General features: G+C 31.3%; 1 protein-coding gene across 1 annotated transcript; it reads right to left on the reverse strand.

Annotated features, from left to right (window-relative positions):
• Positions 1–1,369: 1,369 nt before the first annotated feature.
• Positions 1,370–10,320, reverse strand: LOC143084188 (chymotrypsinogen A-like). The gene is made up of 6 exons (XM_076260600.1): positions 10,312–10,320; positions 8,515–8,705; positions 5,054–5,135; positions 4,067–4,241; positions 2,357–2,499; positions 1,370–1,660 (listed from the first exon to the last, which is right to left on the reverse strand). The coding sequence occupies exons 1-6, from the start codon at positions 10,318–10,320 to the stop codon at positions 1,400–1,402; spliced, it is 861 nt and encodes a 286-aa protein (XP_076116715.1). The 3' UTR covers positions 1,370–1,399.
• Positions 10,321–16,854: the final 6,534 nt, after the last annotated feature.

The raw sequence follows: 16,854 nt of genomic DNA on the forward strand, positions 1-16,854 counted from the left end.
TTGTTTCAATTTTAACGCACTGACGATTAGTATGTATGAGAAAAGCGGTATGGCTCAAATAAACCTTTTACTGCACAAAAATCGGAAAATAAAAACTAACCTCCAGAGTTGTCTTCCATTTTCGGCTAACCGTAACTTTAGGTTAAGGTCATCCGCTTACCACCAGTTATATAAGTGAGAGGTTAAGTTACTTTAAAACCAAGTTTTACCCACAATTTTCTATGTAAGAAAATACCTGTACTTGGTCAGGAATATGCCAGTTTTTATATATTCGTTTGATGTTTGATTTTGATCTTTCCTTTTAGAATATTCCTCGGAGTTCCGTATTTTTGTGATTTTACTTGTTTTACCTTCCACTCGTATAACAGTTGTTAACAGTTCCTTTACATTGGCAACATAGGGGAAGCAACGAAATAAACATTATAGAATAATGTGACAATAATTGGAATCGAGCAGCCAAGATATCTGTGAACATAACAAACTTCTTACAGAATGTTCAAGAATTCTAAAAGTGAACGATATTTTATCTTCAGGCATAGAAAACCATGGGTGTTTTCGGTCAACTATATATTAACTTAGTTTTAAATGCTCTTTAAATTAGACTTTATGTAAGTTGGCTGTAGTTAGTCTTTCATTGAGTCACTAGTATACAAAAACGAACCAAATGCTAAAGCTATAATTGGTATAATTGCAAATAAGACAACTCCCCACAAAAGAACAAATGACACAGTAATTAACAACAATAGGTCACCGTACAGCCATCATCAATGTACAAAACCCATACCGCATAGTCAGCTATAAAAGGCCCCGAAATGACAATGTAAAACAATACAAACGAGTAAACTACTTGCCTTATGTATGTTCAAAAAATTAAAGAAAAACAAATAAGTAACACATAAACAATCGACAACCACTGAAATACAGGCTCCTGACTTGGGACAGGCACATACATACAGAATGTGGCGGAGTTTAACACATTAGCAAGACCCCTTTACCTGGTTCAGTGGTATAACAGTAGAACAAAAGAACAAACAATAAAAATCAGTTGAAAAAGGCTTAACTCATCAGATGGATAACAATACAAAAACTACAAAAAAGTGGACATGGTCGGGTACTAGTGCATCCCAGCAACAAAAAAGGACAAAAAGTACAGATCTGAAAGTACTAGTACTCGAAGTACAAAGCCACTTACAACTAATAAATGAGAAGGGTTAGCGTATCAGGATCAACATGTTACACATTATACCCTTTTAAGGACTGATTACGTTTGCGAACACATGCTGCCAAAAAATTGTGATATACAGTTAATTTGTTCTGTGGTTTTTGTTTTTCTATGATGTGGGCTTCAAGACCATGACATAAGGCAATAAATGCTCTAAATTTTATTTTCAATTACTTATTAATTTCTATTCTTCTTGTTATTGTTGTTTTTGTTGTTTTTGTTGTTTTTCTTATCTTTCTTCCCTTTCTTCCCTTTCGTATTATTTTTTCCTTTTCCTTTTTTACTCTTCGTCTTTTCAATCCAATCGATGTATGCAGAAATTCGGGTATAAATACCTGGCGTTTCTCCATTGCAAATCGCCGGCCCATTTGATGTTGCCCCGACAAGTATATATGTAGAATCAGCAGCCTTGCAAGCTAAAGGTCCACCACTATCTGCCTAGATAAACAAAAAAGTGTTTTAAATCAAAAGATAGTTATGGAATGTATACTAACGACCTGCAACTGATTGTTTAATGTGTCATTTTTTAAAGCTTACAAGGATAACACCCCTCGTTATGTTGTTTTTCTTTCTGAAATTTTATTGTTGAATGCTGATTGTGAAAATGTGCTTATTTCACACTTTGAAGTTGCAAGAATATAGTAAACTGAACACTTTATTTTGGTTTGATTTTGTTGTCTCATTAAAAAAAAATAAATAGGAGCATATCTTTTGCGTCAAAAGTTTTATCTCCTGTTTTGCATGAATAACGCCCGCGATGCAAATTCACACTTACCCATGATTTCACAATCAGACAAAATGCAAATTCGGTTAAGTGACCGATCGGACTACTTTTTTGGTATCAACAGATTTAATATCGCAAAAGCATTACATAACACTTTTTCTGTATATAGAAATTATTGCCAAAAATTCATTTCTTATTTTGTATGTTGCTTCTTTTGTGTATTCAATTGTATGACGATTTCTGATGTCACATGTGGTATGACAGTTCGTTATCTAACATGAATCATTTTAAAGAAATTATTAGTTTTTATTAGCCGATAATTTTGTAGAACTAAAACACACACACATGCACACACACACATGCACACACACACATATATTCTAGAATAGATAAAATGTGGTAAAACATACATCACAGGTATCTCTTCTAAACTCCTGAGCACACAGTTTGGTGTTGTCAGAACTTAAATCGGGTTCGCCCCATTGAGAAGCACAGGATTCTCTGCTGATAACAGTTAATTCTGTAGCTTGTAGACGATCGGGATACGTATGTTCTGAAATTAAATAAAGTTCAGTAGACAGCAAATAATAACAATGAAAATTATTCGCTCCCTATTAATGTCTTGTGTGTCTTTCTCTGATATTATGGGTTTGAATGCACAAATCGCTTTATTTAAGCAAAAATGAAGAAGTCTTTTGTCTTCGTTTAAATTCTATTTTGGTTTGGCTGTATGATCCTATACAAATTATGATAATACAAACATTTGCACAACATCCATTACCATCTAAGAGCAAACATTCAAAAACAAGAATGTGTCCATAGTACACGAATGCCCCACTCGCACTATCTGTATCTATGTTCAGTGAAATTGGGGTCAAAACCCTTATTTTGCATTAAAATTAGAAAGACCATACTATAGGAAACAACTGTAATAAGTTGCAAGTTGATTGAACTTCAACTTTAATGGGAAATCTTGTATATAATTATGCTAAAATCAGATAAATCGGACCAAAAATTTCTGATAAGGTTCTGTAACAATATCCTAATATCCTCCAGAACTAGAAATTAGTGATAAAACAGACATGGTTTCCTCCTCCTCATTTCTAGACTTAAACCTCGAATTTGACATAAGCTGTCTTCTAAGTACCAGAATCTATGACAATAGACATTATTTCACTATAGATTTTTTTATTAGTTTATCTTGTCGGTCAATCTTAAGTATTCTGTTTTCTTTCAAAGACTGATGTTTTTTTGTTTTTGTTTGCTATGTTAATAGTTTTCGAATTCCCAATCTCTCTGTAACTTCTACTATGAAATATATTTTATATCAAATAAATTGTTCTAACAAAATGAATTAATCAGCCATAAGTAAGACACTTTCTAAAAAGTGCCCTTTTGTGCTTATTCTGATGATATTTGAGAACCTTATCTATACAGATTGTAGTTTGTTCTTATTTTTGGAATGAGTTCGAAATTGTGTTCTTCGAAGGCAACTCTTAAGAATCGTGGTATAATCTATTTCTTTATGGAAATTAAACTTTTTTGTTACAATTGTTGTGTATCCGAAATTATTTTCTTCATTTACATTCATCAGGAACGTTTTTCTGTGAGTTAAAAAATATAAACCAATCAGGAACGCTCAAACATTACCAATTGACCACCAGTGCTGCATTGATATGTATAATCGTTAGCTATATGATTAATAAACTATTTATAGACACAAGAGTAAACATTTTGTATGCCAGACGCGCTTTTCATCTACCAAAGACTCACCAGTAACGCTCGAATTAAAAAGTTAAGAAGACCAAGTAAAGTACGAAGGCGATGTGTACATTAAGTTAGATAGACCGCAACCAAATAACCAACAACCCAACTAAATGATGTCAACTGGCTAACTGACATGAAGAACATATTTGTTTTAAATCATTTTAAAGAAAACATTTTCAAATTGTTTCTCATACGTTTGAATATTCATACGCAATTTTGACTAGTGTGTCTGTGGGTTATTAATGCTATATAGTGGTTTATACTGGTTTTTCATTGATTTACGTTTATTTGGAAAGTCATAAATAATGAAAATTAATTATCAATATTTTATCTTATTCTATAATAATACATACCACCAAACTCATTTGTATTTCCCCAACCTGATACTTTACAGCTTTCTCCTGTATAATCACTGTCTACATCATTGTCCAAGCTGATCTTATTAATAGTAGACCCAAACCTAAACGGTCTCCGTAGTTCTATCAACATAATATCATTGTAATGTTTGAGGTTGTTGTAGCTTTCGTGCTGAAAAATATTAGTATAATTAAGTTTGTTTTATATATGTAAAAGTTATTTTAATAACACAATTGGTGATTAATATATCACTACAAAATATATCGTGTAAGAACACTGTATACTCTGAGTGAACACGAGTAATAATATTATATTAGAGAGCTATAATTTCCTTTCACAGCTGGGTAATTGTGATTACCATCATTTCTAAACCTTTATATTGTCAGCAAAGGTCTGAGAGCCAACACTTTACAAAGTCCTGTACCAAATCAGGAATATGGCAGTTGTTATCAAATAGTCCGGTTCTATGTATGTTGGCGTTTGTTTTTGTTGCACTTTAGTGTTTCTGTTGTTCCGTTGTTTTCTTCTCGTAGTTGATGTGATTCTCTCGGTTTTAGTTTGTAATCCGGATTTGTTTTCTCTCTGACGATTTATGACTTTTGTCTAGCGGTATACTCCAATTCATGCTTCCTTAGCCTGTATATCACTTTCAGTAAAAGAGAAGCAAAAGAAAAAAAGGTACATTCCAACTCAAGTCGAAAAGAAACTAGCAAAGCCACGGCAATTAAAAAATATGGAGGCAAAGACCAAAAAAAAAACAAACAACAGTTCGCTAAACACAACAGAAACACTAGAAACTTAGCATCACGATGTCTCTTCATCTTGAATCAAGATAATCTCTCTCAAATTATGATTTATAACTAAGCTGTGTAATTTATTTCGTACTTTCAATATTTTGGTCTTTCATGTTTCATGAAATGGCCCTTCAATCAGCACAAACCGCAGATATTTATATGAATTATTAATTTAATAAAACTGCATACTTGATGAAACTTTTTCACACTTCTGAATTCTGTCATCGCACTTAGGGTAGAACTTCCTGCTCCCACTCTAGTTTCGCTTAATCTAAAACAAAAATGTAAAACGCCTATTTAGTTATATTTATCATAGAAAACTGTAAAAGATATTTGTTTTGAAAATTAGAAATTTTAAGAAACTTAGTACCCAACTCCCTTATGTTAAGTGGACTTTAGATTAATTTGGTTATGCATAGCTTCCTTATAATTGCAATGCCTCTCGTGTTTGCAGGTAATTGTACATGATTGAATTTGACTGGCTTGCAAAGATTTGTGTAAACTCGTTCAGAGGATGATAAATCCAGAAAACCACTTTAAACGTCCCGAATTATTGAGTATTATTCTCATCACAATTATACACGCTTTGTTGATTAATACTGAGCATAAAGTGGTTCGATCTGTTTATAAAAACGATCAGCAATCTAAAATAATTTCACCTCAACCCGATATTTCTTAAAGACATCTTGTAATGTAGAAAAAGTAGTGACCAGAACTTAAGACAAATGTCTATTCGAAAAATTAAAGTCATATGAAACTTGAAAATTTAAAACAAAGTTGAACATGTTTTATATACTTGGATGTTTTTGCACTTACAAAAGTTTTTTTCATTTATTATTTGTCGATAATACGTTATAGATGAGCAATAAAAATAAAAAAAAAAAAAAAAAACTTGCATGCAAGACTTAGTTTTATACATTGTATATGCATGCATTGGTTCAATAATTTAGATAACATTAAAATTACAAGAGTCTCGTTTCAGATGACTTTAAAGAGAAATATCGTTCTTTTCACTATTTTTGTGTTTGTTTGTCGAAGTATTTTTTTTATATTTTTATATAAGCAGCAATGTCCCACCTTCACCAGCCTATGGAGTAAACACGTTTCACTTTTTTGTGAACCACATCTGTTTTCAAATATTGTATACATGATACAAAGTGGTCATGATCGCAAGAAAACTTAGATTGAAAAAGACATCACACAAGCTAATTGAAGTTGTCCGATTTAATTGGAGATGGCTATCCCAATGTTAACTGTTATTCACAACTGGTTTCGAACGTATCTTCAGCAGTGGATCCGTTTACATTTAAATTTTTCGGCAATCAAAATACCACGTCTGACTTTTAAACGTTGACCAGTCCAGATGTAAAGTTTTTAAGTTTACTTAATTTGCTGTATATATACGACAGCGTCAATATTTATGTTATCGAACAAATGAAGAAGCAGCACAAAAATATATATATATAATTGAGGATATACGCTTGATGAACAAAGCTATTAAAGCTTTACATGTATGCATTTATTTTGGTCATGACAGTCACGAATGGGAAAAGTTTAATTGGAAACATAAAATAGTTAACATAAAATCCTCAATCAAAATATAGGAAAAGAGAAAACCAACAAAGGTAGGGAAAATATTGATAATGAGGTCTTCAACACTACCAAAAATTACATTTTTGGCTACTTCGTGTAAAATTCCAACCAACTACCTTAAAGAAATTAAAAGATACTGTTCAAATATATAAACATCCAATCCTTAAAGATTATTTCTATAAAATATTTTAACAATCCCGGTATCAATTTTCCTGCCTTTATTATGCATTTAGATAACATAAAATAACTAACTAACTTTGGAAATTACCATTTTATTTCAAGTTTGGTGAAAACAGGAGGAGGTCTGACAAAATTAACAGATTACTTTCGGATATTAAAAAAAACAGATTGTCTCTGTGGAAACATATACATGAAATATTTAAAAAAACTTATTCTTCCAAAACTGAATTACACGTGGATTGGTTTATATGAATTACATATTGGATCATTAGGGAATATTTTAAAAAAGTTTCATTGTAGTAAAGTTAATCAATAAGTCAAACTGGATTGCAGAATTTAAGATGTTAAAATTGTTCATCCGACCTGAATCACTGTGTCTAAACCACACCGGCAAAAATTGTTCGGACTCGACGGCATCCAATATCCGACACAATGACGGAACATCAAAAGACAGAAGAAAGATAGGTTTCTCTTTATTTTCTGATTTTGTTTATGATATCGGAGAATACATATACATATACAACTATTTTCTATTGTGAGATGCAATATTTTCTATAACCGTTCTATATTAACGGAGAAATACAGTACAAGTATTGAGATGTTCATAATGACAAGTTTTGCAATCTCCGTGTCAGTATCTATCTTCTCGTACCTTTCTTTCCGTACAATGTGAACAATTGAACGAGAAATTAAACAATTTCGAGGCAAGGTTCACTCATTTCGTCAAATTGACGTGCATTTTTATTTATTTCTCCGTTAATATAGAACGGTTGTAGAAAATATTGCATCTCACAATAGCAAATAGTTGTATATGTATATGTATTCTTCGATATCATAAAATAATTAAGAAAACAAGGAGAAACCTATCTTTCTTCTGTTTATTGATGCCGGATGTTAGATACCATCGAGTCCGCACAATTTTTGCCAGTGTGGTTTAGACACAGTGTGAATGGCGGCAAGTTTTAAAAACAAAAGAATACTCCATTGAGATTAAATTAATATATGTAAAGATAAATTAAGATGAGAAAATGAACAAACTGAAACAAAAGGTATTAAAAATAAAATACTATAAGATATGTTAGTAAACAAAAATACACAGAGCCAAACTGTATCAATATTTGGACAAGATTATAAAAAAAGTAATACACACTACATATATCATCTGTAAACAATTTTATATTTTAATTTTCTTAAGGAAAACAAGTTCAAAAATTTCAACTAGAAATTGCTTCAGTGTGTAATTTCTACAGTTACTAATTCAGCAGGGATATAGTTACGATACTGCTGTCGAGTAATTAATGATGGCATTGGAATTAACACATGATAGTAAACCCCTTACGGGAGGTACAGTGCTTGATTTGGTCTGGAGCTGGAATGTCAGTAACTGCTAGTAGTCCTTTATTAATGTATGTTCATCATATGTTCATCATTGTCATTTTGCATTTAAACAGAAGGAGAAGATTACCTGCATGTCTTTGTAACACGTTCATGTTTTGAAACCCTTTTTCTTAGAGTTTTAGCACAACAGATATTAACAAACCATATATTATTAGGATACAAAATATCAGATCATGAATAGTATGGTTTTAACTACTTTTTGACAGTTTTAGGCTTTCGTGTCTACAAGTTCTACCATGTTTCCGGGATAATTTTGAATTTTGCAGTTGTGTAGGAATTGTTTATAATAGAATTATGAAGGGTTATGAATGGGAACAAAACAGTATCTCAAAATGTTCTTTTCATAAATTTAAAAAGTTTGATATGATAGAAAAAAAAGTTTAAATTTATTATATTTATTATAACAGGCAATCTGAATAATAAAGCATTTTATTTGTTGTTAAAAAAAACCCCAAAGACATATAAATAAAACAGCTTACGGTCTAGGATGGGTCTTGTTATAACAATGTGCAGCTGTTAGAATCCATCTATTGTCAATAATAGACCCACCACAGTCTTGATCAAATTGTCCGTCCCTCATCACTTGAATAGAGACTTGCCATGGACAGTCTTCTATGTTAGCATCCTCACCATTAACAATCTTTGTACTCACATCAGCTGCTCTGGCAATCTGACGAATGATTTAACAGTATGAAGAAGTACGGTTATTAATTGATTCGTTTGGTTTCCAAAATTTGTTAAACAAAACACATCAAAAAGCATAATTTGGAAAACAAATGATAATTGCGATGCAAATACCAGAAAGAAAACAACTAAGGCAACTTTGAACCTACTTCAACTAACTTATTAGGTGCAGATAAATTTTGAATGAGCAACACGGAAAGTGTAAAGTGTGATTAAATATCTGCTTACCCTTCCAGGGCACCTTGACTATGCAGTATGATTTTTTTATCATTGACAATCCTCGAACAACAAAATGGAACAATATACTTACAAATGTACTCACTTTATCAAGAATACATAACAAAATAATGAAAAAGTACTAAAATGTTTTTTTAAGAAATATATTAAATCCTAAATTAATCTAGCAGAACATTAGATACTCTATTTGATCAAAATAATGTAGTCTTTGGAAGACTTTTATTTCTGTAATACATATAAAAGGTATAAATGAACATAAATATCATACATTTTTTTCACAATTAATGACAAGATATCAAAAGATTCAATAAAAAACATTAAAAGTTGAAAAAACTAAAGCTCGTTACTTACATGTAGGGATTAATTTATCGAATGTTGGTTTCAAAACGTCCGGTAGCAAATACGTTATGCGTACTGAGGACGAAAACAAATCAACAATAAATACAATATCTTATTCCTTAGAATTGAGCCCGTTCGGGACGAAATACTGAAAAATTAAGACTGACATTGTAAAATTAGGGTTTATTAGACATGGAAACACATTTTGCCTTTCATCGGGCCGCAAACGATCCCCCAAAAAGTTGTTCTTAACGTGCAAAGAGTTTATCACTCTCTCAACACTGGGCATCGGTTCTTAAGTCCCCATTCTGACCAGACGTGGTTGAGGACTTGTACAATGCACATCCTGCAGAGCTAAACAGACGCCAACCTTAGCAAGGGTTTAACTGCTGGTCGAAAGAAGACCATTGTGACCGTAATATTGCCTAATTATCCAAGGTGAATTTAAAGATACCAGGATACTTATTCAGTCTTGTTTTACCTACATTTATTAGCTGAGTCCTTACATTATGGCAATAAACGGGTCATATGATATTTTTTGGCAACCACTTATAATTAACCAACCTTAACTTGACCAAAAAACAATAACAACGGTATCTTATTTAAAAAAAATAGGTTTATAGTATTTTTGATGAAGTTATTCCAGAGCATATGTCATGTGAATTTATATTCATCTTTCTAAATTTTTCATAACACCCGCAGTAAACAACATTTGAGTGAGTTTTTCGATAATCACTGATAAAACAAACACCATATTTCATCAATAAGAATATATACATGTTTCTAATTAAAAACTTGTGCTTGCCAACTAATATGATTACAACAAAGACAGACCTTTAAGGTTTCTGCATTTAAATTATGAAATACTATTCGGCTTTAATTAAAACCCAATGCACTTTACACATATCTATGATTGACCACAACGGGTTTATGTTGATCCAACAAGTTTGAAATATAAGGAAAATTACAATTTGATTTTTTTTATAACATCTTAAATAATAAAGTATTGTACATACTGCAGCCATGCAGAACACTATAAAAAATTAAACATATGTAATAATTATAAATATTTATATTATCATAATAATTTTTGTTTTAATTTGGATGAATCCATTTTTTCTTTTAGATTGATATTTCAATAAATCAATTCACCAAACTTAAAATATATTTCAAGTGAAATCGAACTTTTATGAAAAATATAGCATAGAAATTGCTTTGCGACTGTAAAACAAGTGCGAGGTTAAGCTCACTATAAAAACCAGATTTCAAATACTATTGTCATCACACGGAAATGCCTAAACCAAGTCAGTATGCCAGTCATTTTACATTCGTTTGACGTATTTGAACGTTTTAATATGCGATTTGATAAAGATCTCCTCTCCAGAGTTCGGTATTTTGTAGTTTTACCTTATTTCAAATGAGAAGAAATTTTGTAAATAGCATATACTGTGATTGTCAACTTACCAGCAAATACGCACAACAGGAATCCTCGATACATCTTACACTTATCGATAAGCAACCAAACACAGCTGAAATAAATACAAAAGGCGTGAATAAAACAAAAAAAATATGTCAATGTTTTTATAACTGTTTTTCAATCAATTAATCAACTATTTTCAAACAAAATTCAGTACTTGTCAGTATTTTATTGCATATTGGGTACTAAGAAATTGCAAATATTACTATCGAACATCAGGACCTCCTTAAACAGGGTGCAAGGCCTATCACTTTTAGATGAATAACAGAGATAACAAATCTTTTATAATTAAGAAATACTTATTTACTACAACAATTATATTAGCGTGTGAAATAGAATTGCCTGTCATACTTATATTTGATGTTACTCTAAAGTAAATGCAGTCTTAAACAATACTCTTATATTGACTGATAAGTTGACGATTGTGAAGACGGTTCCGCAACGTAAGGTGATCAGGAGAAGTGTGTGACATTTGGAAATGACAATGTGATAGGTAGGGCAGACTTTTTAATTATAATATCTTGATAACGGACTCCTTCAATATTATTTATCAATTAGATTCATCTTGCCGACGGAACATCCGATTGTTCGTTTCAATTTGTACATACAACCATGCAATTATTTAATATGCCAAATAATGATTTTCTCAGTAATTTATTTAGAAAACATACATTAAAAGTTCTTTTCCCTTTTACCTTACATTTTAATAATAAGAAAAATTAACAATATATGTAAAGAACAAATATAATCTATTAAAAGTAAAAATGAGAACACATTCTTTCTTTTATAAAACTTCAAAATCTAAATTGATTCCTTATTTATTTTCATAGTATATCAACCATGAGTATTTTTCACTCGTTTATTGAATTGTAAGCAATTATCTGAAAATGAATCGAATGCACAAAACTCAATGATAAAAAAAGGCATTAGATCTACAAGTTTAACAAAAACGTATATAAAAAACCGAACCCTTAGGCAACTCTTAAAGGGAAACTCTATCAAAACAGACAAAATCAACGGAACAAGTTTTAAACAACTGCATATTCCTGACTTTGCACAATAAAGTCCCCCCCCCCCAAACAAAAAAAAAAGAAAGAAGGAAAAAGAGATAACAAAATATTTAAGAAACAGTAATACAGAAAGAAATCCTATCAAATAGACTGACAATCTCAAAAACTATATAAACAAAAAAATCAACAATCGTAACAGGGTATTTCGAAGATGTTTTAGAGCATGACTGTGTTGCCTCGTTGAAACCAATATATTTAATGACTATTAAAAAAAACACAAACGGATCCCGGAAAAACAGTTCTATTAAAACACAATGTTTTGTTAATCCATTAAAAAAATGATTTAAAACATTTATAATATTAAGACACATAGTAATTTTGTAGACCTGAGAGTTTCAATTTATTTAGTAACACATTTGAATTTATTCTATAGCACTTAATATTGAAGATTTTATTTAACCGAATCGGTTAAAATTAAACAAACAATGTATAAAATGATTTACCTCTTTTCAAATCAAAATTTATGATTTTCAGTTTTCCTCCTTTCGAATTTATGGATTAAACTAATTGTCAACTGTGTATTTATATGCACAAGCCACTTATTGCGTGGTATGCTATTAAAGCTGTTACGTCTGGTTTATAACAAAGAATTGTTCAACATGTTAATCAAAATGTACCAATTGACATTGGTCAAGGAAGCTAGCTGTTACATCTTGTTTTGAACAAAGAATTATTCAACATGTTAATAAGAATGTACCAATTGACATTGGTCAAGGAAGCTAACTGTTACATCTTGTTTTGAACAAAGAATTGTTCAACATGTTAATTAGAATGTACCAATTGACACTGGTCAAGAAAGCCTGAACAAAATTATGGTTTAAGAACTATGTGTGTACGATTATCAATGAAAAAGAAAGGATCGAATGATATTCAAAGTATATTAAAAGTAGACAAATGAAAAAAAAAGAGAAATTTAATTAAAATAGAAAAAAAATATATATATTATACGAAACACATGAATACAGAGATATACTCGCTGACTCTGGAATAGAGAGCAGTTAATTCTTTCTCATTTTCTACAAAATATCGATAGCTAAGAAGGAAGTGAAGAGATTTTGTTTACAATTAATGAAAACAAATTTTCTGCCATTTATCTTTTAAATCTTTCAAAACTTAACTATGATGGTTTCTATAACATGACTAGTTTTTACATTCTATACGAAAAAGAATGTTTTGATAGAGTTAAAAGTCCTTTTCTATAGCAAGCGTTAACATTGTTTTTTTATAGTCAAAAATTAGAATTACTCCAACAGATCGTTGATTTTAAAAACTGAATATTTGAATCACATCACCACAGGATTAGTTTATTTCTTTTTTACGCTCACGACGATGTATGATAATTCGCAGACCAGCTATTTTATGATATATTCTATAGCATATCTGACCTTTACGCAAGTAGGTATAAAAAGTGTAGAGGTCATGTTCATGTTTGTTTAAAATTTACAAGAAATATACACCTGTGGAGGACAAGGATATTATGTTCAATAAAAGATTCATTTCAAGCTTAATACATAGGGACTTCCAAACAGCTCTTCTTTTGGGGTGGGGGGGGGGGGGCGGAGTGGTCGTTAGCATCCTAAGTTTTTCCTTTAACATTTTAAATTGGCGTCATCAGCTTTTGTTCAAATATGTTGGTATAAAGCATTATTTGAGATCGATTCGCTTTTGAGTAAGACACCCCTGTTATCTTAAAAATGTATAAAAGAGACATTCTACAAAGATTGTGATACTCTGTGGTCGAAATGCATTAATTTTGAGAAAACTATAAACAAATTATTACACCAATTGAAAATGAAATGCCTTATTTCTGTCAATCATATTCTTTATTAACCCAAAAATATCACAAAATGCATTTCAGCATGTGAAAGTTTGTTAATTTATCTTGAACAACGTTGTACTTAAGCAATGCAATAAATGTTTTAATATTGAGTTACGTAATCAAAATACGAAAATATTTCCTTGTAATATTTAAATACACGCAAGATGTCACAATGATTTCGTTTTCGTAAAAATATATACATGAAAAAATTCTGACAACTTTTCATCGAATAATTTGTCTACGTGTTTTACTTATCAGTTAAATTGGTAAACTTTTGTACCTTGCGCATCGTTCCTTACCACAAGAGGCAAAGCAAAGCTGTATGCATGGTCAATTATATCTTATATTTGTCAAATACAGTTCTTTAAATGACACCTGGTATAAATATGATTATAAAACTTGAAATCAAAGTAATACTCTAAGTGAGCCAAATCAATTTTTTTAATGATTTACCAGTTTTTATAATAAATAAACCACAAACATTATATCAGTATTGAAATGATACCCTTTTATATACATGCTATATATAAGATATCAGACGATGTGGTATGAGTGTCAATTAGACAACTCATTGTCCAAGTCACAATTTAAAAAAAAACACACGTCATTATCGCTCAACACGAAGCCTTGACATACACCGAACATCAAGATAAAACAAGCACAGAAAATGGCTAGTATAAAACCATTCTAACGGGAAAACTAACGCTCTTTTCTATATAATAAATGAGAAACGATCAATAATTATCAACCACATCAACAAAAGATAACTACTGAACATTAGGTTCCTGACTTAGGACAAGTGCAAACATATACAGCGGGTTTAATCGTTTTAATAGGTAACATGCACCCTTACCTGAAACAATGTATTCCATCAAAACAAAGACACACTATAGAATATTAATAGAAATGGCTTAACTCAATCAATCGACATGTTAACAGAAGTTAACACAAACTGAAGGAATAAATGTGATCTATTATATCACAATGTAAATACAAAACCAATGAAATAATTATATAAGGATTGCATAAAAAAGGCAGTTTTCTCGTTTGAATTGTTTTACATAGTCTTATCTGGGCCTTTTATAGCTGACTATGCGGTATGAACTTTGCTCATTGTTGAAGGTCGTATGGTGACCTATAGTTGTTAATGTCTGTGTCATTTTCGTCTCTTGTGGACAATTGTCTCATTTGCAATCATACCACATCTTCTGTTATATATTAGTAGTATACCGCTGTTAGAAGGTAACTATTTTCTGAAGGTCAACCATAGCCTTGAACAAATAACCTTTCTGCTCAAAAGAATAATGTTTTAAACAGTAAAAATTAAAATCGGAAATATATTTTACAAATTAAACAATTTTGTAGTTCATAGTACGAGAAACAGAACTGAAAATTTATAGTCATACTTAACACTTATCAACGCTTGTATATATAAAATGTGGAGACGCAATATAGCCCCCCCCCCCAAAAAAAAAAAAAAAAAACAACATGAAAATTGTTTAAACAGGTGAAATGAACACGATAGTACGATTAGAAATTAAAGGTTAAAAAGTTGGTACTAAAATTGTTTTGTACCCCTTTATTTGTTAAAGACACTCGTACGTAATTGCTGATTGTTGGTTGCTTAACGTTCACTTGCGAATGTTTCATGCATGTTCAAGATGAGCACAAATTACTAACACATGCTACATGCAGGTCCTGGAAGGAGGAATTACGTTAGGGAAGTTTGGACTGCCACAGGACACAATGAGGTATACACGACGCATTGGATCTAATATTCTCATTCTCACTGGACGTGACTGCGAACTTGTACATTCCACACAGCTTAATGGGTGACATACTTCAGCCAGGGTTTTACTTCCGGTCGGAAAAAGACCAAATTGACCATATCTATATTTCCCAGTCGCCCTTTACAAAATCCTTTCATAGTTAAAAAAGATTCGGTTGTAATGTAGAAAATTTTGCTGTTGAATTCTTACTTAAACGATATACCATATCCTAATTTTGACGGTGATGTTGTGTAAATAGCTATTGGTTGTCGTCTATTTATGTATTTCATAAGTGTTTCTCGTTTCGCGTTTTTATATAGATAAGACCGTTGGTTTTCCGTTTTGAATGGTTTCACACTAGTAATTTTTGGGGGCTTTTTGGTTGCTGTTTGGTGTTAGCCAACACTGGTGGTAAGCGGATGGTCGTAACGTAAAATTATGGTTAGCCGCAAAGGTGAGTCAACTCTAGGGATAAGTTTTTCTTTTCCGATTTTCTTGTGCATTAATTGCATTCACGGTATCAATTTTCCTGCACCAGATGCGCAATTTGTCAATACCTGTCTCTTCGGTGATGCTCGTGGTCAAAATACAGTTCTTTAAATGACACCTGGTATAAATATGATTATAAAACTTGAAATCAAAGTAATACTCTAAGTGAGCCAAATCAATTTTTTTAATGATTTACCAGTTTTTATAATAAATAAACCACAAACATTATATCAGTATTGAAATGATACCCTTTTATATACATGCTATATATAAGATATCAGACGATGTGGTATGAGTGTCAATTAGACAACTCATTGTCCAAGTCACAATTTAAAAAAAAACACACGTCATTATCGCTCAACACGAAGCCTTGACATACACCGAACATCAAGATAAAACAAGCACAGAAAATGGCTAGTATAAAACCATTCTAACGGGAAAACTAACGCTCTTTTCTATATAATAAATGAGAAACGATCAATAATTATCAACCACATCAACAAAAGATAACTACTGAACATTAGGTTCCTGACTTAGGACAAGTGCAAACATATACAGCGGGTTTAATCGTTTTAATAGGTAACATGCACCCTTACCTGAAACAATGTATTCCATCAAAACAAAGACACACTATAGAATATTAATAGAAATGGCTTAACTCAATCAATCGACATGTTAACAGAAGTTAACACAAACTGAAGGAATAAATGTGATCTATTATATCACAATGTAAATACAAAACCAATGAAATAATTATATAAGGATTGCATAAAAAAGGCAGTTTTCTCGTTTGAATTGTTTTACATAGTCTTATCTGGGCCTTTTATAGCTGACTATGCGGTATGAACTTTGCTCATTGTTGAAGGTCGTATGGTGACCTATAGTTGTTAATGTCTGTGTCATTTTCGTCTCTTGTGGACAATTGTCTCATTTGC

This window comes from Mytilus galloprovincialis, chromosome 7 (genome assembly GCF_965363235.1).
Source record: "Mytilus galloprovincialis chromosome 7, xbMytGall1.hap1.1, whole genome shotgun sequence".
In the NCBI taxonomy this organism is placed as follows: domain Eukaryota; kingdom Metazoa; phylum Mollusca; class Bivalvia; order Mytilida; family Mytilidae; genus Mytilus; species Mytilus galloprovincialis.

What these genes read in the sequence shown, in the direction of transcription:
- LOC143084188 (XM_076260600.1), bottom strand. An exon ending in GTGTGAAAAAGTTTCATCAA is followed by an intron (nt 4,242 to 5,053) that starts GTATGCAGTTTT and finishes AATATTTTTCAG; the next exon opens with CACGAAAGCTACAACAACCT. An exon ending in AAATACAAATGAGTTTGGTG is followed by an intron (nt 2,500 to 4,066) that starts GTATGTATTATT and finishes ATTTAATTTCAG; the next exon opens with AACATACGTATCCCGATCGT.